Genomic DNA, 22,031 nt, shown 5'->3' on the forward strand with positions numbered 1-22,031 from the left:
AGGCGACCTGGCCGGTCCCCGATCGGCCCGTGAATGGCCATGACCGCCAGCTCATGGCAAAACCACCGGAGCAACTGGTGGGACATCTCCCCGTTGGGGGTCGCGCACACGTGTCAACCCCGGAGATTTAGGGGAACGATCATGTCCCCCTGATTGACCAGCGTGCTCCGCTACATTTGGAGCAGGGGGCCACGAAGTGGCCGACACCTCCGAAGGGCACGACGACCGTGCTCGCTTCACCTTTCGTTCGAGGGTGGCATCTTCACTCACGGCGTGCTTCCTTGACTTAGGAACATCGCCGCGCACCTCCATAACACGCCCACCGCCGACGAGTGTAGCTCGAGCTTACGGCGCTCCACCATGGTCACAGCAATGCCCATATCTTCCTCGTCCTCTGAGGAACGCCCATCATCACCCATCTCTGTGGGCTCCTCCAACTCGAGCTCTGCCTCCATGTCGCTCCGGCTCTTGCCACCACGGACCCGCTGGTTGATCTCCTTCTCCTTATCAAACCTCCTTTGGGCCTTCTTGGCTTTCTTCTTCTTCTTGGCAAGCATGGCCTCCCTCTGGGCAGCTTGCTAAACCGCACCTTCTGACCCTCTCGGAAGATGCGGCCAGGATTTATAGCCCACGAGTTCCTTCGAAATGGGCAACTCAAAATCAATCAAAACATCAAAACAAGAAGAAAACAGTCAAGGGAAACAAGCATACCAAATTGGACAGCTTCACGACATGGAGGGGTCTGGGCGTCCCTTCGATGAAGTCTTCATCCCTCAACTACAACACCCGATCAAGATGACTCTACACTTCATCCTTTGACAACTCCTCCGGCGATGCGTGGTTGGGATCCAACGGGCCACAGTATTCCTACATCGGCCATGTTCTCTCCACCAACAGGGTGACCCAATGACAGAAGAAGGTATGGAAGACCCGCAACACGTCAAGGCCATACCGCATGAGCCTCCGAAGCTCTGTCTTGATAATATCTAGCTTGTTCTACTGATGGGCGGGACCCCACGACTAGCATTCCCTCCTCTCTGGCCTCTCCCCGATGAACGTCAGGAATGGCGCCTCCGCTGGGTTTCTAATGTAGAACCACTCGCCATGCCACCCCCGGTTGGAGTCACAAGGAGAGTATGTGGGGTAGGAGACCGACGGCTTCAGCCTCTTCAATAGGGCAAAACCCCCAACCGGTGCAATTCTAGGCGGCTTCCCCTTGGACAGGGCTCATTCGCTAAAAATCCACCGAAAGAGGTCCATGTGGGCTCCATCCCAAGGAAGGCCTCGCAGATGGTGACAAAGCTAGTGATGTGTAGTACCCCAATCGGGTTGAGGTGCTACAACTCTAGGCTCCACTCATTGAGGAGCCCGCATAGGAATCATTACGCGGGATACCCAAGCATGCGCTCATGGAAGGCAAGGAAGGAGACAACCTCGTCAGCCTAGGGTTGCAGAACAACCTCCCCTAGCGCAGCAGCCCTCCAATGCACCACCTCCTTCAATGGGAGCAGCCCCTTCTCGGCGAAGGCAGCCAGCACCTCATCATCCACATCGAAAGGCCTCTAGTTCGACATCGCACCTCAGATTTACGAATGAATCTATGAGTTTTTCCTCTCCCTCGCTCTGCCCTCCTCTCTCCTAGAAACTGTTGCTGCACATGAATAGGCTTGGCGAAAAGAAGGAAGGAGAAACAACATCGGTTGAAGAAAGGCAAAAGAACGGGAGGAAAACCCTCTCCTTTCCCCCTATTTAATGTGGAAAGGCGGGAGGCGGGACGTGGCCCTAGCTGATGGGACGTGGCCTAGGCAGGGCGTACCACTACCGCAACCTGAGCTGAGAAACAAGGTGCAATCGCAAGCAAATGACCCTATGCCTTTCCATGCAGGGTTTAGAGGGGCCCACCGACAGAATCTCCATCGAGGAGAGGCCAACGGGTTACCTGAGTCGATTAGATGGCTCGGGCGGCTGTAAGGGAGCTACTTCTATGCTACACAAGCAAGAAGGTAACTAGTGAGCTACACAAGCTAACTAATTACAAGAGCAAGTACACAAGCACAATGTATATAAAAATGATTACAAGCTTGTGTAAGGGGATTGCAAACCAACAGGAAAAACAATGTTGACACGGTGATTTTCTCCCGAGGTTCACGTGCTTGCCAACACGCTACGTCCCTATTGTGTCGACCGCTCACTTGGTGGTTCGGTGGCTAATTGGCATCACCCGCCAAGCCTGCACATCAGGCACCACAAGAACCTACCCTGAAGGTGAGGGTAGCTCAATGACATGCTCAACTTGAGTTGCTCTTTGTGGCTCCCGCGGGGTGAGCATAATGCCCCTCACAAAGCTCTTCTTCGGAGCACCGCACAAGCTTCTTGCGGGCTACGACGGAGACCACCACCAAGCCATCTAGGAGGTGGCAACCTCCAAGAGTAACAAGCATCACCGGCTTGCAAGATGACTACCTAGTGCCACTCGATGCAACCTCATGATGCAATCGCACTAGAATCGCTCACTCACTCAATCGGATCAACACTATCAAGCTAGAGTCCCCAAAGGTGCTCGGCCTTAGCCATGGCCGAGACCACCTTCTATTTATAGCCCCCACAAAAATAGAGCCGTTGTACCCCTTCATTAGGCACTGCTCGGGGCATGCCATGTGTCACCTCCGTTCAACCTCAGTCGCTTGATCTCAACGGTCAGTTGCCCTACGCCAACAATCAAGTGATGACCGGACACAGCACAGTGCCAAGACTGGATGCACCTCTGCCGAGTTCGGTCATTTCTAGAGAGGTTCCATTCACGACCGGACGTGTCAGTTTGATCACAACCGGATGCAGACCAGCCAGAGTCTGGTCATTTCTAGAGAGCTCCCCAAGCCTCTATTTTGTGACTGGAAGCGTCCAGTCCTGCATGACCAGACGTAGCACCTGAGTCCGGTCATTCTCTGACTACCATGCGTCACTGCTATTCCACACGCCACCACGTTAGCGTATGTCAGCACTGACTGGACACAGGCCCTGAGCGTCCGGTCACAAGACCGAGACCGCGCGCTCATTGCTGACACTAACCGGACGTGCCGGTCATGCTGAGGCCAACGTCCGGTCACTCACAGTGACCCCTTCTCTTCTCTGTTTCATCACCAAGTTGATCCACATCAACTCCAACTGCATCTCCTTTGCAAATGTGCCAACACCACCATGTGTATGTGCGTTAGCTTTTCACAAACATTTTTCAAGGAGTTAACCACTCAACTTGCCATGCCACTCAATCCTAGTGATGATGCAAAGTTAGTTCACTCGAGTGGCACTAGATAACCGATATGCAAACAAGTTTGCCCCTCTTGATAGTATGGCCATCTATCCTAAACATGGTCATTAACTTCTCTACACACCTATGACCAGTGAAATGAAATGCCCTAGGTTATACCTTTGCCTTGCGCATTCCATTTCATCTCCCCAATGTTGATGCAACACATGCAACAACACGATCAACAATGATATGATCCACTTCATATCATCACATGATCATATTGGTTCATTGATCTTGACTTCACTTGCTTTTCACCATTGCCTTCATCCATCAGCACCGAGTCTTGCTCAAGCTTCACCGCCACATGGTCCATCGCTCCAAAGCCTCCAACTTGCCCTTCACGCTTGCTACCGATCCATCAAGCCAAGTCTTGTCTTGATCTTCTCCACCTTGATCACATGACTCAATGTCATGTCTCATTTGCAATGAGCTCCTTCATCCTCACATGTGTGAGCTTTGCAACATCTCTGAGCCATTTTCACCTCCAAGGCATATGTTGCTCACACATATATACCTACGGACTAATCACTTGTGTATCTCACATAAACACAATTAGTCCACCTAAGTTATCACTCAATTACTAAAACCACACAAGGACCTTTCAATCTCCCTCTTTTTGGTAATTGATGATAACTCTACAAAGATATGGAAATTAAGCTCTTTTGGATCCATGTTGCTTGCCCAAGCAATTTTTACCATGTGTAAATGATTTAGGACAAGTACCATAAACCTGAAATGGTAGTATTAGCTCCCCCTACATATATGCTTGAGTGTTTGGTTTGAAGCTCACACTTCGAGGCAAAGTGTCCTATATTTCCACATTTGAAGCACTTGATATGAGCATAGACTTTCTTCTCATCTTGTGTCTTGCTCATCATCTTGGCATCTTGAATTTGCATTTGATGCCTTGCCTTTCCACCCCTTCTTGTTCTCTTTTTCTTCATCATCAAGTCACCACCATATTCATGATAGATCTTGACTTGCTCTTGGAGTGTCTTCTCTTGCTCAACTTGTGGCTTTAGTTGAGGCTCTTCTAGTTGCTTCACCAATTGCTTAGTTGGGAACATTGAGGTAAGATGACCCCAAGTGCGGCACTTGAAGCACTTCACATGTTTGAGCCTCTCTTCTTCTTTTATTTTCTTGAGCTTCCATTTGCAAGGTGTCCCGCTTCATGACACCAGTAGCACATGGTATGAGAGATCTTTCTTTGTTGTAGCTTCTTCATCTTTCTTTCGCTCTTTCTTTTGCTCTTTGTCATTTTCTTCTTTAAGCCAAGGCCACACTTATCGTTATAGTTTCTTTGAGTCTTCAATATGTGCTCAAAGGTGATTTTTTGAGTTGTAGCACCTCTCTAACTTGTTGCTCAAATTCTTCACTTCATTTTTGAGCTCATTGTTCTCCTTCAAAAGGTTAGTCTCACAAGACATAGAAGTAGAACAAGCATCTATATGTGAAGAGCATGGCATATCTAATAAATCATCACAAGAGGTGGACACATGCTTCTTGTCTACATCGCAAGGGTTAGCAATATTTTGCAATTTATCATTTGATCCATGTGATGAGCTCTCATTTTTTTAAGTTTCTTTGTAAACATTTTAATGAGAAAAGCATGTTCTAATAATTCTTCATGAGATGCAAGTAGTGTCTCATGATTCAATTTTAGCTCACAATGTGAAGATTTTAGACTATCAAGTAATTTATTATATTCTTCACAAGAGTTCCTTAGAAATGAGTTTTCATTTTCCAATTTCAAAGTTTTAGCTTTCTCATTTTCTAAGGACATGGTTATGCTAGCAAGTCTACTCACAAGCTCATCATATGAATCAACATGATCAACCACATTATCATTTGATACCTTGGTGTCACCTTGTGACATAAAGCAATGTGGTGTAGTTGGAGAGCTTGAAGAAACATCATCTCATAGCCCGAGCATGATCCATCATCACCATCAAGTGTGCATGGGGTAGGAACATCATGTGCATTACTTGAGGCATCACCATCAATCTTATCAAATGATTTTGTGGTAGCATCATCATTATTATCACTTGACTATGAGGTGGAGCAATATTCCACAATCACCAAATTATGGTCATGCTCAACACACTCATGTGCCTCCACCTTGTGATCATCCTCCTTCTTGAATTTGCCATCATCACTTGTGGAGGAGTCACTGTAGAAGGCTTGGCATGCCATCCACATATCATGAGCACACTCTAAATTCCACACACGTCTAAAAACATCATCATGTAAAGCACACGTTAGATAATAAAGGGCACAATGATCAAGTTGTAAGCAATCCTCTTGTGCTTGGGTTAAGTTGTCCTTATCTAAGGCGTCATGAGAAAAACCAACAACAATGATCCACCATGCCTTGGGACCCAAATCTGGAAATGATCAAGCATATGACGTTTCCACCTACATAGTATGTGCCATAAAAAATGTGTGTGTCACAAACAACATCTAGCCCAAAGTTCACCATCCTCTCGGGTCGGTTAAGACCACAAATGAGAGACCCCGCTCTGATACCACTTGTAGGATTGAGATGGCGGACTAGAGGGGGGTGAATAGTCCTTTCTAAATTTAATCGCGATGACTAACCGAAACAAATATGGAATTAAAACAATAGATCTAGCCAAGACTACACCCCTCTATCGAAGTTCACAAGCACCTTGCAAAGATCCTATTTAGCCAACAAAGGTGCTGAGCTAGCTAGAGCTCACCTATCCAATTTTAGGAGCAAGGTCACACAAACCTATGCCACTAGTATTTTGCACACCGGGGAGCTCCTACACAATTCTAGTAAGCAAAAGCATAAAGCTTCTAAGCTCACTAGCAATTCTCAATAACAAGGCAATCGATGCCAAATTAGAGAGCGCAAATACTTAGCTACACAAACTAAGCAATGCGACTAACAAGGTTACACAAACCAAATTAGCCAAGCAAGGGAGCTACTTCTATGCTACACAAGCAAGAAGGTAACTAGTGAGCTACACAAGCTAACTAATTACAAGAGCAACTACACAAGCACAATGTATATGAAAATGATTATAAGCTTGTGTAAGGGGATTGCAAACCAACGGGAAAAACAATGTTGACACGGTGATTTTCTCCCGAGGTTCACGTGCTTGCCAACACGCTATATCCCTGTTATGTCGATCGCTCACTTGGTGGTTCGGCAGCTAATTGGCATCATCCGCAAAGCCCGCACGTCAGGCACCGCATGAACCTACCCCGAAGGTGAGGGTAGCTCAATGACACGCTCAACTAGAGTTGCTCTTCGTGGCTCCCGCGGGACAAGCACAATGCCCCTCACAAAGCTCTTCTCTAGAGCACCACACAAGCTTCTTGTGGGCTTCGACGGAGACCACCACCAAGCCATCTAGGAGGTGGCAACCTCCAAGAGTAAAAGCACCACTGGCTTGCAAGATGACCTCCTAGTGCCACTCGATGCAACTTCATGATGCAATTGCACTAAAACCGCTCACTCACTCAATTGGATCAACACTATCAAGCTAGAGTGAGTTAGAGGGCTCCCAAACACTCTTAAGCATGGACACAAAATCCCCAAAGGTGCTCGGCCTTAGCCATAGCCAAGACCACCTTCTATTTATAACCCCCACAAAAATAGAGCCGTTGTAACCCTTCACTGGGCACTGCTCGGGGCGATCGAACGCTCCGGTCAGATCGACCGGACGCACCCGGTCCAGCGTTCAATCAACGGATGCATGCCACGTGTCGCCTCCATTCAACCTCAGTCGCTTGATCTCAACGGTCAGCTACCACACACCAATGATCAAGTGATGACCGGACACAGCACAGTGCCAAGATCGGACGCACCTCTGCCGAGTTCGATCGTTTCTAGAGAGGTTCCATTCACGACCAGACGCGTCAGTCTGATCATGACCGTACATAGACCAGCAAAAGTTCAGTCATTTCTAGAGAGCTCCCCGAGCCTCTATTTTGTGACCGAAAGCGTCCGATCCTGCACGATCGGACACAACACCTAAGTCCAGTCATTCTTCGACTGCCACGCATCACTGCTGTTCCTCACGCCACCACATCAGCGTACGTCAGCACTGACCGAACGCAAGCCCTGAGTGTCCGGTTACTCTAGGTTATACCTTTGCCATGCGCATTCCATTTCATCTCCTCTAATGTTGAAGCAACACATGCAGCAACATGATCAACAGTGATATGATCCACTTTGTATCATCACATGATCATATTGGTTCATCGATCTTAACATCACTTGCTTTTCACTATTTCCTTCGTCCATCGGCGCTGAGTCTTGCTCAAGCTTCACCGCCACATGGTCCATCGCTCCAAAGCCTCCAACTTGCCCTTCACACTTGCAACCTAGGTTGTCACTCAATTACCAAAACCACACAAGGACCTTTCACATGAGCGAACACCCTGACCGGAAGAGACACAAGGGTCCGTAGCCCCAAAAAAGAGTACCAAGGTACTCAGCCTCCGATCAACTCCTCAGTCAGCCACAGGCTCGGGGGCTACATCCACCAGGAGCGCTCGCGCGCACCCGATGGAAAACGGATTACCAGCGAGTCTCCTCCTCAGGGGCTGGGCGCCTATATCTGCATGGCGCGCCTCCGTGGCCTTCGCCAATCCCTTCCTCAGGGGCTAGGCGCCCGTATCCACTTTATGCGCCTCCACGGCCTTTGCCAGTCCTCCACATGGAGACTAGGTGCCTAAATCCTATTTGGTTAACCTACGCGGTACAACAAACAAAGGGGGGAACACCAAAGTTCCAATAACAGCCCCTTCATGACTTCATAGAAGTCTCAAAGGGGCTCGGGGGCTCCTGTCGGGTTCATAAACTCGGGGTCCCTAATGGACCCGCTTCCCTATAAAACTCGGCCCATCAGGCGGTGCAATGACAGCACACGCCTGGACCGGCCCAGATACACAATAACAGGCTAAGACCACGATCCGGTCCCTAACCGGCACCTCCGACCAAGGCCTTCATGAACGGGCCATGGCCCGTCACAGGAAAGAGGGATACGGAGCTAAAAACGCTCCTATGGCCCATCTAGGACCAAGATTTTAAAGGTTGGCCCACCGATGGGTTCGACAACTGCTCAGGGCACCTTTTAAGTGAGGGGTAGAAAGGGCCGACCTCTGTGTCGGGGGCTCGGCCTCGCCCGACCTTTGGGTCGCGGGCTCTGCCTCGTTCGACCCCTTTTCTTCGACCGAGGATACGCCGGACCTCTGCTCGCTGCTCTTTCCTGACTGACACGATTGGGGCCAACTGGGAGCAACTGACCAGGGACGCCCACTCGGTGTGGGCCTAGGGCGCAGGCGGAGCAGATAAGATAAGGCGCTTAAGTCAACCGCAATACCGAGGACCGTACCTTGCCATACCCTGCGCATCTACAGGACGGTGCCACCAGGCTATGACAGACGGACACTCCACAACCTTCCATACGTGTTAGAGCATAAACAATGTTGTGAGCGCTGACAACCATCTCATACCCGATAGCGTTGGCAACAAGACTAGGTAGCACAAGTATGCTCTCTCTCTCTTTCTCTCTGACTTGTAAGGACATCCCTTTCACCTATAAAAGGGGATGCGCTCTCTCCTAATAGGGGGACGCTAGACGACTCGAGGACTCGACGACCTAAGGACTCGAATAGCTCAACAGCTCTAGAACTCGACATCTACACAGAGCATACGCTCCAATACTTAGTGCACGTTAGAGCATCTGTCACTCTCTTCCATTTGGTTCAGAGTCCGACCGGACCTCTAACATCCCCTTCTCATTGCTCACTCGTTTGTAACCCCACAGCAAACTTCGAGCACCTGGGCTCAGGAAAAAAGTCACCGATCGACTGAAACTGAACGTAGGGCACGTTGTCTGAACCAGTATAAATCCTGTATCATTGAGTGCTAGGCCACATCCGATCACAACGTACAACAAAACTACAAATATTTACTTGTTGGTTATTTTTCACACCGACACAAATCCACCCCAATCCCTGTGGTTTATGAGGGATTGAGGTGAAATTTAGTTTAAGCTCTACCTCAATCCCTCTCAAACCGTATAGATTAGGATGGATTTATGTGTAGTCAAACAAGTCCTACATATAGCATTGGGAGCGCCCTTAAATACACTGATAATCTATTAGCTAATTGTTTAAAAAATGATAATCTATTATCCTAACGTCATAGGTAGTACCGCTAGGTAGTAAATGTCGCACGCGGTTTCTAAAGGAACGAAACAAACTCCGCTATATCATGTGCATCATTTTATAGAACAAAATTCAGAAGCTAGAATTGCATTTCGTTTGGGACAGAGTGTTTGAGAGGCGGATTGTTATCCCCGATCGGCTGTGCTCGTGGTTTGTGCCGATGCTGCCAGTTAGCTACAGTAGCCGGAGAGGAACATGCAGCCACAGCCGTAGTAACTGTACAAGAAAGGCAGCCGAGCAGATGTTTCTAGTGGAATAAATAAATTTACTAGGAAAAAATTCATTTTATCTCCCTAAACAATCCTCGATGTTTAGTTTTCCTCCCTGAACTCGAAAACCGAGTAAACCACCTTCCTCGACTTTTAAAATCATTCATTTTATCTCCCTGACTCGGTTATGGGTGGTTTTCAAAGACGGTTTTGTCTTTTTCTTTTTTATTTATTTTGGCAGAATATTTGAAAAATCATATCAAATCACAGAAAAATCATAAAATGAAAAATTCAATTTTTTGGACTCCATATGAGTAGATCTACACAACAAACATATAATATGGTATTCTTTAGTAAAAAGTTTTTGTTGTAGCTTTAGATCTATGATTTTCTGTAATTAATTCATAGCTGTAGTTTCTATGCTCCAATTGTGATGAAATTTTTATGGTGGTCTAATTATTATATTCTTTAATTGTAGTAAAAATTTCATACTCACTTCTATTTTTACACACTTTTAACTATTTTAAAACTATTTAACAAGCATAAAATAAATAAATCTATAACTCAGTTATACATGATCCAATGAGCAGTGAAATTTTTACTACAGTTCAATCATATAATAATTAGCTCACCATAAAAATTTCACCACAATTGGACCCTAGAAATTATAGCTTTGAATTAATTACAGAAAAGCATAGATCTAAAGTTACAGCAAAAACTTTATATTAAAGCATATCGTATTATATATTCAGTGTGTAGATCTACTCATGTGGAGTCCAAGAAGATTGGATTTTGTATTTTATGATTTTTAAAAAATTCAGCCAAAATAAATAAAAAAGATAAAGATAAAACCGCCTTTGAAAACCGCCTATAACCGGGTCAAGGAGGTAAAATGAATTATTTTAAAAGTTGAGGGAGGAGGCTTACCCGGTTTTCGAGTTTAGAGAGGAAAACTAGACTTTGAGGATAATTCAGGCAGATAAAATAGATTTTTTTTCCAATTTACTATTATAGGCTCTCTGAATTTTAGAGTCGCCACGTGGGCTTCCATCGGGTCTGGGTCTTTTGGGTCACAAAGGCAAAGCACCCGTCACCAAATGTTGGCCCGGTCCAGTATGCTTGTAGGCCTCACCGGATGGCGAATGCCTTGCCGCCGGTTGAATGACCGACAGTGATTTGGCTTGATTTGTACTAGACGAGAACGACGGATGAGTCATAATGGCGATCGAGGTGCCGAGATTTTTTTTTGTACCGCGAAACTCTTAAGGCCTAGTTCAATTGTGCAAGGTTGAAAACACGCCTGTTTCTATTCATAGGCCAGATCGAGTGAATCCGGGTGGTTCACTGAAACCTTGTCACCAATGGATCCGGCCCAGGAATCAATACTCTACAACATGAGGCCCGTTCGGCCAGGAATGAAAAACTTTAACGACTCAATGTAAACACTTGTTTGACAGCAAATCAAGGTCACTTGTTCGACAGCAACTTACAGTATACATTAGCAGCTTGTTTGATAGCAACTTGACAGTAAACATTTATCTACATGTATGAAAAGCAAGGGACTGAAATGAGGGGAGAAGTAGCAGACAAGTAGCAAACAAAAATAGAGTCTTGATCAATAAGCATCATCCTTTCAGTCTTTCAGTCTTGATCAAGACAAAATAGAGTTTGAACAGGCGGAAGCATAAATCTCTCATAGAAGTTACAAGAACTCTAGGTTATCTAGTGATGTTGATAAATATATGAAGACCTTAGACCTCCTGCACACTCAAGCCTCTCAAGCAGTGGCGGACCCAGGAATTGACCAAGACTAGGGCCAAATCTTAGATTGAATGCTCATTTTGTAAATGCTAATTGAAACGAACAAATGATTTACGCTGACATTTGATGAGCATGAACGCATAAGTATTCAACTGTTCAGCTCACCGGTCAGATCCAAACTTGCAAGGAAGGAGGGCAGGAGGCTCACCGGTCAGCAGGCGGGCGCCCGACAGTCCGGCACCCGGCTGACTGGCTGAGGAAGTGAGGAACAGAGGAAGGAGCTGCCGGCCGCGCCGCCACGGAGCGCACAGCGGAGGGGGCGAGGCTGCGCCGCTGGCCGCCGCGGAGCGCCGGAGCCGGAGCGTGGAGGCCGGAGGGCAGAGACGGAGCGGAGGGCCGGTGAGCGTAGGCTGTCGGCTGGGCGCAGCCAGCGCCGCGCCGGTGCGCACTAGCGGAGCCGCCGGTCGTGGAGCCTCCCCTGCGCCTGCGCGACTCGCCAAGGCCGAGCGGCTCTCACTCTGTCTCCGTTGGTGCTCACTTGCTCGCTGCCTGTGTTGTTGATGGAACGATGGATTGATGGGCCAAAAAAAAAGTGAAGGCTTGCTCCCTTGTTACATGGGTCGCGACTAGGGCCATGGCCTGGGCTGCCCTAGTGCTGGGTCCGCCCCTGCTCTCAAGCCTGGTTGACAAAAAGTTCAACATCAGTTCCGTAGGCATGACAATAGTATTTGGATTCATAATCAGGAATAGTGACAAATTAGATTAGCCCTAGCTCCTAACTAAAATTCTAATGGAGAACTGCAATTCCAAAAAATATATAATCCATTAGCCCTAGCTCCTAACCAAAATAGGAATAGTCCTGCTGATCATAGTATAAATAATACTATGAGATCTCGCAACAAATTCTAAAATATAGAACAGAAAATTCTTTTATAGGTAAAATACAATAGTACATGTATAAGCCAAGAGTTAATTAAATTATATGCGTTGCAAGTATAATAAGCAAGCAACGAGTACTGCTAAAATTAAATTAGTAACCACTGCAGATGCCATTTAAAAATTAGAGTGCACAGGCATTAAATCAGAGTGGGTATTTGAAAAGGAGACTAGCATCTTCATGAATTAGCACAAGTGCACAAGCATACCGCTGGGTACTGCTGTTGCTGCCACACCGTCGGAGTGGCACCAACACATGAAAATATTTTTACAAGTAGAGATAAGTTCCACCAAATAAAGATGCACCACTGGTGTGACTAGGATCTTCATGAATTAGCACAAGTGCACATGGCATCTATTATACAGCTTGTTCGGCAGGCCGTAAACGATCGTGGATTATTTACTGCTAGCTGGTTTGGTGTGAGAGAAAAAATACTATTCTAGCTTATAATCCACGATCGTATACGAGCAAGCGAACAGGCTATACATTGTGGCTATAATTTGCTTTTATAAGAATGAAGAATAGAGACTATATGGCAATAAGTTTTCTGACGGACATATGATGGTAAAATACATCAGAGGCCAGTTCTACAATGCAGACGTTTATAGAATGGACAAGACATGAGTAAGCATCTACTGTAGGTCCAGATAATTAAATCACTAGGTATTCATGGTGCTGATTTGGTTCAGACAAGAAGTTTGCGCTTAGCAGGTGGTTTTCAATGTTTTCCTCACATTCATATCATACTTCCACGTTTACAATGATCTAAGCATATGTTTGACCTAGCAGGCAATACTCATATTTAAGTTACAGTTACTATAGACTTACGAATATGATTAAATTGTATGGAATCAATTTATAAACTGAACTAAACCATTACAGTCAGCACTTAAAATGGATGAAGCATATACGTAACCAGGTTGCTATACTAATAGAAGACAAGCATGCACGGGATACATAATGAAGTTCAGAAACTAAATATAAGTTGCAGCGTTTCAGCAGCAGCCATGGTCATAATTAACACAAAATAAGCTAGCATGGATTATGACATATTGTAGTACGCCAACTTCAATTTTGCTACGAGGAGTATACTAGTACTCTGCTACCTGGACAAGTCTTTGGTCCAATCAGTGTCTTTTTTTCTCTCTTTTGGAAAACAAAACAAAACAATACGACATCTCATATCAAATGGTTAATTTTCAGTTAGACTAAAGTTGCTAAATAAGTTGTCTTTGCAGTTGCATAACTCATGACACATGGATATTAGGATATGGTGACAAAACTCATACAGCAAGAAGGCACCACAATTAAACATAACAGGCATCATGTTAGGCATCTACCTTCTCATTTAGGACCGCGATATATTTGTCATATATAACAACTCAGCACCACCTAAGAACCTACCCACATTTCCTAACCCCTGTCATGAATTACCTAGAGACTTTATAATCAGAACACAAGGAACAGTGTGTAAACAGAACACCCAAGCAATTGCATCAACTCATCATTAACCAATCGAGGCTTCAATACTTTATAAGAAAAAGAATCTTGACTTCCAAAACTATGAACCCTAGGCAGCACCAGGGAGAAAAAAGGGGAAGGAAGAGGAGAACTCACTAGCACAAAATTTAATCCATATCCCACGTACCCGCACCGCGGATCTCAACTAGAACTAGATCATCGTGCTCGTCGTCCAGGATCAAGAACCTAGAGGGAGAGATGACGAGGACGAAGGGGAGAGCGAGGGGATCACCGGCGAGAAGGATGAGGAAGGGGAAGGACGTACGGTTGGAGTCGATGGTGTCGCCGTCGCCGTCGCCGTCGCCTCGCGCCGCCCCGCCATCGCCCCCACTGCGGGAGCTCGTGGTCGCCTCGCCTCTGGTTCTCGCGTCGTACCTCGCACCGCCTCCCTCCAGGATCCGATCCGGAGGGTAGGAGGTGTGGCTTTGTTCCGGGCCACGGAGGGGGCGGAATGGCCAAACCTGGCCAGTTTCCTTTCCGGGCCGTATCTAACCGAACGACCAATCCTAGCCCGACCTGACTTCGAACCGAGCCATGTCAATCCGGGCGGATCAGGCCACGTTCCGGACCGTTCCGGGCCAAAACGAACGAGGCCTAAGGCTTGTCAATGTCATGTTCATAGGTTTACGGGTGACTTTTGCTATGAATTACTCTATAGGCAGTCTGTAAGGAATAATTTATTTCCTATCGACTGCTTTTAAAGCACATTGTGATTGCTCCAACTGTAGTTGAGAGGAACATTTTGACCAAATAGTGACCGCGATCGCCATGTGCCGCGCCAACACCACGAGCTGGGACGCCCGCTACTTCGAGATGCTGAACGCGACGCGTGGGGAGGAGATCTGCCACTTCATGCCGCGAAACTACACGCTGTGGCTGCCAGCTGCCGACCCGCAGGGCGATTAGCAGATTGTTTGTGGCTTGTGAATCAACAAGTTTACATTTTTTTCCAACGTAATAAAATGTTAATGATTCAGTTAACAGCTACAAACACCAAGAACTTTTAAAGTCTTTAGTTTGAACGAAGGATTTTTTTAGAAACACCAAAAACTAAAGAGCCACACCAACCAACCAACCAAGCTCTCACAACTAACTACACTAAAGAGCTTGACAACTAGTTTGCGGTAATATAAAGAGAGTGGTCAAGAAGGTTATACCGCCGTGTAGATGAAGAAACCAATCAATCACAAGGATGAATAATAATGAAGACCAATCACCTCAGAATCAATGATGAACACAATGATTTTTTACTGAGGTTCACTTGCTTGCCAGCAAGCTACTCCTCGTTGTGGCGATTCACTCACTTAGAGGTTCACGCGCTAATTGGCATCACACGCCAAACCCTCAATAGGGTGCCGCACAACCAACACAAGATGAGGATCACACAAGCCACGAGCAATCCACTAGAGTACCTTTTGGCGCTCCGCCGGGGAAAGGTCAAGAACCCCTCACAATCACCATGATCGGAGCCGGAGACAATCACCACCCTCCGTTCAACGATCCTTGCTGCTCCAAGCCATCTAGGTGGCGGCAACCACCAAGAGTAACAAGCGAAATCCGCAGCGAAACACGAACACCAAGTGCCTCTAGATGCAAACACTCAAGCAATGCACTTGGATTCTCTCCCAATCTCACGAAGATGATGAATCAATGATGGAGATGAGTGGGAAGGCTTTGGCTAAGCTCATAAGGTTGCTACGTCAATGTAAAATGGCCAAGAGAGTGAGCTTGAATCGGCCATGGGGCTTAAATAGAAGCCCCCACGAAATAGAGCCGTTGTACCCCTTCACTGGGCACAACACGGGCTGACCGGACGCTCCGGTCATGTTGACCGGACGCTGGACCACAGCGTCCGGTCGCCCGACGACAGCCACGTGTCCTGATCTCAACGGTCACTTGTGTTGACCGGACGCTGCGCTATAACTGACCGGACGCTCAACTTCCAGCGTCCGGTCGTTTCCAGTAAGGTTCTAGAAACGGATTTCTTCGACCGGACACGTCCGGTCATGCTTGACCGGACCCTGCCAGCGTCCGGTCACTCAGTGACTTTTCTCTGCGCTATTCGACAATAGGACCGAACCCTGGACCTCAGCGTTCGGTCAGTCCAAGACCCAGCGTCCAGTCGTTTGACCGACGCTAGCGTCTTAGATGCCACACTTGACCGGACGCGTTGGTGCCTCTGAGACCAGCGTCCGGTCACTTACAGTGACCTCCGTCTTTTCAGTCTAGGGCGCCAGTGGCACCGTCGGACTGTCTGCACTCTACGGACGGACACTCCACCGGTGGAGTTACTTACCCTTGCACCTAAACTTCACCACCCTTGATCAAATGTGCCAACCACCAACTGTATCACCTTGTGCACATGTGTTACCATATTTTCATAAATATTTTCAAGGGTGTTAGTTCTCCACTAGATCCTAAATGCATATGCAATGAGTTAGAGCATCTAGTGGCACTTTGATAACCGCATTCGGATACGAGTTTCACCCCTTTTAATAGTACGGCTATCAAACCAAAATGTGATCACACTCTCTAAGTGTCTTTATCACTAACACAAAATAGCTCCTATGGTTTATACCTTTGCCTTGAGCTTTTTGTTTTTCTCTTTCTTCTTTCCAAGTCCAAGCACTTGATCATCATCATGGCATCATCATCATGTTATGATCTTCATTTGCTTCACCACTTGGAGTGTGCTACCTATCTTATGATCACTTGATAAACTAGGTTAGCACTTAGGGTTTCATCAATTCATCAAAACCAAACTAGAGCTTTCACCCGCCTGGTGCATCGCGCGCGGCCGGGGCTGGTCCGGCGCGGCCGCCACCTCCAGCGGCCATCCTGGCGGCCCCTCCTCCAGCGAGCAGCCCGGCGCGGCCCCTCCTCCAGCAGCGCGGCTGCCACCTCCAGTGGCCAGCCCGGCACGGCCGGCCCATCCTGCATCTGAATAAGGGCATGTTTTTGTTTGGCTACATGAATTTGATTGATGACAATGGGGACAAGCAGGTTGAGGAATTGAGTGCATTGCATAACGAACGAGTAAAATTTGCCTGCGACAAGTACGTGTGACTTTTGCCACCGTGATCTTTAGCATTAGTATTTTTGTTTTGAGTAAATTGCACCAATAGACATCTAAACAAGACGTAGCATCACTGTTATTTGATATGATGTACATGTGAGTGTTAGTACTGTAAGCAATCGCGCCTAACAAACAAGATCGGTGACACAAATATTCACTTTAAGTTCCTTACCCTTGCTACACTGTCTTGCATGTTGTTCCAAAGTGCAGGTTATTACCCATGTTTCTTCCTGTGCAAACAAGGCTATAATTTGGTCAACGAAAAAAACAATGCTAAATTTATTGCCTGCTGATGTTTTCCTTGTAACTTTTATGTTTGCAGGTTATTTGCAAATACCCAAGCAGAAAGTTATATGCGCATGGACTTGGTAAGTTCTGTGCTTCTATTTTATAGTACTATTCCTATCATGGTAGCATGGCGATGACACGATTCTGTGGTTTGCATATGCAAGTGAGAACGTGATCCTTCTAGTTTTATGTTTTAATACAATTTCTGTAAAATGAACCTGTGCTTCCTCTTATTTTCTATAAGATCTTCTTAAAGAATTATTATGCTGTCTTGGGTTGGAAATATATCATTACAGAAACAAAAGGCAGCCTGCAAAGCCTTTCTTTTATTTGTAATACAGAGATTATGCAGGTAAGCTTCTGTTACTGATTTATTCATCTTCCTCTAGGGTGCTGAGTTTGATCTTGATAGCATCAAGAAATTGTCAAAGGAGTATGCAGAAGCAAAGGAATTGGCCCTTGCAGGTGCCTGTCATTTTTCACTGTTGGATATGTGCATTTTCTTCTCCTTTTATGTAAAACTCTGGACAAACACTGTTCCTAACCCAACTGCTATTTGTTTGCCCCTATCACCTGGACAGAGGCAAGCCAAATTGTGGAAGCTGAAGATGCTAAGCACCTCCTTCAGAGTGACAAGCTGTTGGGTGACAAGATGGATGAAGTCGTCAAAGAATGGGATGCCCAGGAGGGGTTCTACGAGAGAACAGGATTATCCCGTGGCGATCAGCTCATGGTGATTGACAATGATGAATCGGGAGTACCATATCACGAGGACGGATCCCGTGGCAATCAGCTCATGGTGATTGACAATGATGAATCAGGAGTACAAAATCACGAGGACGATGACTTTGATGAGTTAGATCAGCTGCTAGAGTGAAGAACGTCTCGTAAACTTTTACTGTCGTATAACCATGTAATTCAGCATACTACGAGATGAAATCCTTGCTCGTCTTTACTATAGTTAATTGAAATGCATTTTTGAAATTTTTTATGCATTTGATAAGCTCATTTTATTGCAATATATTTGTGTACTTGAGTATGTGTCCTATATGTAAGGTTATGTGTGAATTTATTTACTTAATATTACTCTAAATATACAACAGACAAACAAAACTTTGTATTTTATTTTTTTTTGCTAGAGGTAAAATGGTTATTTTATCCTTGACTTAACACCCGGTAAAAATGGACAAAAGGCTATAAAAAGAATGAAATTTTGTTTCGGAACCATACATGTAAGTTAAAAAAAAATACCATAAAAATATGCTTTTTTTTCGGGGCCTAAAAAGCTCATGTTTTATTGTCATGCATGACGCAACGTACCATCCAGAATATTAGTAGGACGAATAGGCGAGCAGACGAAGTTGACAGGAACAAGCCAAGGAGGCAAATTTTCAGCATCCAAGCAAAGCAACCACTGACCCGGTGACCCCTTTATGTACCTCGCATAGTGGCATGGCCTTCCGCAAGCTCGTCCTACATTGGAAGCCGCCATGGCCGTGACGCCGGAGCAGCAGCAGCCACCTGCAGGGGCCTCCTCGACTGCCTCGACATCTCCTCGCCTCCGCGTACACGTACACGAAACCACCCTCGTGCCGCCGTCTCCGTCACCGCCGGAGACCTCGCTCCCGCTCACCTTCTTCGACGTCTTCTTTCTTCACTCCCCGCCCGTCGAGCGCCTCTTCCTCTACCGCCTCGCCCCCGATGCCGACGTCGCCGCCATTATCTCCAACCTCCGGGACTCGTTGCACCAGGCCCTCCGCGTCTTCTACCCGCTCGCCGGCCGCGTCCGCCTCACCCCCGGCACATCCGACCGCTACGAGCTGCACTACCGCCCGGGTGACGACGTCGTCACCTTCACCGTCGCCGAGTGCGACGACGACGACGACGCGGACACGCACTTCGACGGCCTCACCACCGACGAGCCGCGGGAGGTTGCCAAGATCGCCACGCTCGTGCCGCCGCTGCCCGAGGGCGGCAGGCTGCTCGCCGTTCAGGCCACGCTCCTTCCCCCGCGCCGAGGTCTCGCCGTCGGCGTCACCATGCACCACGCCGCCTGCGACGGCTCTGGATCCACGCACTTCCTGCAGAGGCGGCGGCGCCGAAGCGCCGCTGCCGCCGCCTGTCATCGACCGGACTCTCTTCCCCGACCCCAGGCGCCTGTACGACATCTTCGTCCAAGGGGCGCCGAGCAGCGAAGAGTTGGAGTCCGTCAAGATGTCCGCCGACCAGCTCTTGGCCACGTTCGCGCTGTTCAAGGACGACCTGAAGCGCGTCAAGGACGCCGTGGCCGACGAGGCTACGAGGCGCGGCGTCGCGCCGCCCCGGTGCTCCTCTCTGGTCGCCACCTTCGGCTTCGTCTGGTCGTGCTACCAGCGAGCCAAGGAGGGCGGCGGCGGCGGCTCCGGAGAGGGCCCGGTGACCTGCATGGCCTTAGCCGTCGACCACCGCTCGCGGATGAAATCTCCCCTGCCGGACAAGTACCTGGGCAACTGCGTCGGCCCAGCGTTTGCGCTGGCACCAACGGGCGAGCTGGCCGCGGCTGGCGCAGGCGGGGCTCTTCAGCGCGTGCGCCGCCATCGCCTCCTCCATTGACGAAGCTGTACGCGACATCGGGACGTCGAGCATGGAGGCGTGGATGGACTGCATCAGGGAGGTGCTCCCGATGGGTTTACTGACCGAGGCAAGGCTGGATCAGAGACGTACCGAGGCAACCACACGGCTAGGAAAATCGAGTGTTGCAAGCAAACAAAACACTCGGTCGTTCGCAGTGCAACATATGCAATATGTTTGCAACATATATTTGAAAGAGCGGAAACATTTGCAACATATACTTGTAACATACGTGTATAGTTGTTGCAACTTATGCAACGTCCAGATAAAACACTTACAACATACGTTAGAAAGAGCTAAAACATTTAAAATATACACTTTTGAAATATCTAGAAACATATGCAACATACATTTGAAACCCATGAAACATATGGCTGCAACATGTGTTCATATACTTATATACTTGCTGCCCTTGTTCACTACTACAAAAAGCATTTCTAGGGGCGGTTTGCCCAGCCACCTCTACGCAAGGGTCTCTACAAATCATGTATTTGTAGGGGCGGTTCCCAGGCCGCCCCTACAAATCAATTTGTAGGGGCGGCTGGTGTTTCCAGCCGCCCCTACAAATCGATTTGTAGGGACGACTCGTAATTTGTAGGGGCGGCTGAAAACACCAGCCGCCCCTACAAATTGATTTGTAGGGGCGGCTGTAGTACCAGCCGCCCCTACAAACAGGTATTTGTAGGGGCGGTTCAATCTAGAACCGCCCCTATAGTACGTTTTCCCGTAAAAAATTCAAATTTACAATTCAAAATTGCGTTGCCGAACGTCCCACGACCAACGTTCCGAACCGCGTTCGCGTTGCCGAACGCCCCGCGACTAACATTCCGAACCGCGTTCGCGTTGCCGAACGCCCCGCAACCAACGTTCCGAACCGCGTTCGCGTTGCCGAACACCCCGCGACTACAAGCATAAGAGTATTATATAAACTACAATTACAAGTCCAATTCATAAGAATATATACAATCCATCATTAAATATACAGATTCCATATACATTGTTATCAACGTCCTAGAGCTAGCCTTTCAGTCTCACGAAGGTGTTGGTACTGAGGATTTGTACCTAACTCAGACTCTCGGTCATGGTAGGCGCCTCTGACGTATACAATCTGGTCCAATATGAAGTTGCAAAGGTCGCCGACGAGCTCTAAGAGTTGGTCATCCTTGTATGGGTCTCTTTTCATTCCTTTCTCTTCTCTCCACTACAAGAAAACAAGTTTTGGTTTAGTATTTCATACCATTTACGAAGTTTTTATACTATGAGTGAAGAGGTTCAAACTTACCCTTAAGGGGTATCTCCTGTAGGCATCGGTGTTACCCATTATAGAACATATATAGTATCCACAATGTACACTCCTAGGCTTCTGCTTGTGGCACTGTGTGTTTTGCATATGAAACTGTTTAGTAATGCTTTTGACAGCCATGTAACGGAGTACTAAAGAAGTAAGTTACACTTACCGCATATAGTATTTTTATAGCCAGCTTTTCCTTCCTTGCTGGATCATGCCTTCCATGATGATTAGTGACATAGAACCTAAATGCCCTGTTTGAATTATTTTAGCAAATACAACTTGTTAGTATCTAAAAGTGAACGTTACAAGTATGTATACAAACATATAAGCTAATGAGGATTGTCGATATGTATACGTCTTGAGAATCGATATGAAGTCTTTGTATGTCACCGTGTCCTTATCTAATGAATCAAAGACCCATGCCATGCTCCCTCCTCCCAACATCGACGGCTATACAAATCCAGTGGTTGCTGCATGGATTTAATCATAGAACTAGATAAGCCCTTTTGCATCAAATAAAATATATCGAACAAAGCTTTAAGTATAGAGTTGAGCTTACTCGAAGTTGTATGGTAGCCATATAGTAGAGTGGTGTTGGAGATTTTTGAAAGCCAAGGCAATATATACCGCAACCTTAACGGACTCTTCCCTTAGCTTCGCACTATGGATGCGCTCTTTCTCCCGAAGAGTCTTTGCAGCTGCTAGCTCTTTGGCATCCAGTGTCCACCGTTTAGGGTAATTAAAATTTGTTTGTGCTATAGCTTGAGGGTCTACATACCCGGCTTTCACACTTGGCATTTGTTTGACAATGTGCACTTGCA

General features: G+C 47.1%; 1 protein-coding gene and 1 pseudogene across 1 annotated transcript; both read left to right on the plus strand.

Moving 5' to 3' along the window:
• Nucleotides 1–14,221: 14,221 nt before the first annotated feature.
• LOC136543339 (uncharacterized) lies at nucleotides 14,222–18,186 on the plus strand. Its single transcript, XM_066535816.1, has 5 exons — nucleotides 14,222–14,305; nucleotides 16,712–17,001; nucleotides 17,344–17,389; nucleotides 17,699–17,774; nucleotides 17,891–18,186. The coding sequence occupies exons 1-5, from the start codon at nucleotides 14,222–14,224 to the stop codon at nucleotides 18,184–18,186; spliced, it is 792 nt and encodes a 263-aa protein (XP_066391913.1).
• A 613-nt stretch (nucleotides 18,187–18,799) lies between these two features.
• LOC136543340 (malonyl-coenzyme:anthocyanin 5-O-glucoside-6'''-O-malonyltransferase-like) lies at nucleotides 18,800–20,188 on the plus strand (annotated as a pseudogene).
• The last annotated feature ends 1,843 nt before the right edge of the window (nucleotides 20,189–22,031 follow it).

This window comes from Miscanthus floridulus, chromosome 3, assembly GCF_019320115.1.
Source record: "Miscanthus floridulus cultivar M001 chromosome 3, ASM1932011v1, whole genome shotgun sequence".
Lineage (NCBI taxonomy): Eukaryota > Viridiplantae > Streptophyta > Magnoliopsida > Poales > Poaceae > Miscanthus > Miscanthus floridulus.

Excerpts from the sequence above, each read along its gene's own strand:
- LOC136543339 (XM_066535816.1), top strand. The coding sequence starts at position 14,222 with ATGGTGTCGCCGTCGCCGTCGCCGTCGCCTCGCGCCGCCCCGCCATCG. Across the intron at positions 14,306-16,711 it reads TCGTGGTCGCCTCGCCTCTG|AGCTTTCACCCGCCTGGTGC; the intron begins GTTCTCGCGTCG and ends AAACCAAACTAG. Across the intron at positions 17,390-17,698 it reads GTTATATGCGCATGGACTTG|GGTGCTGAGTTTGATCTTGA; the intron begins GTAAGTTCTGTG and ends ATCTTCCTCTAG.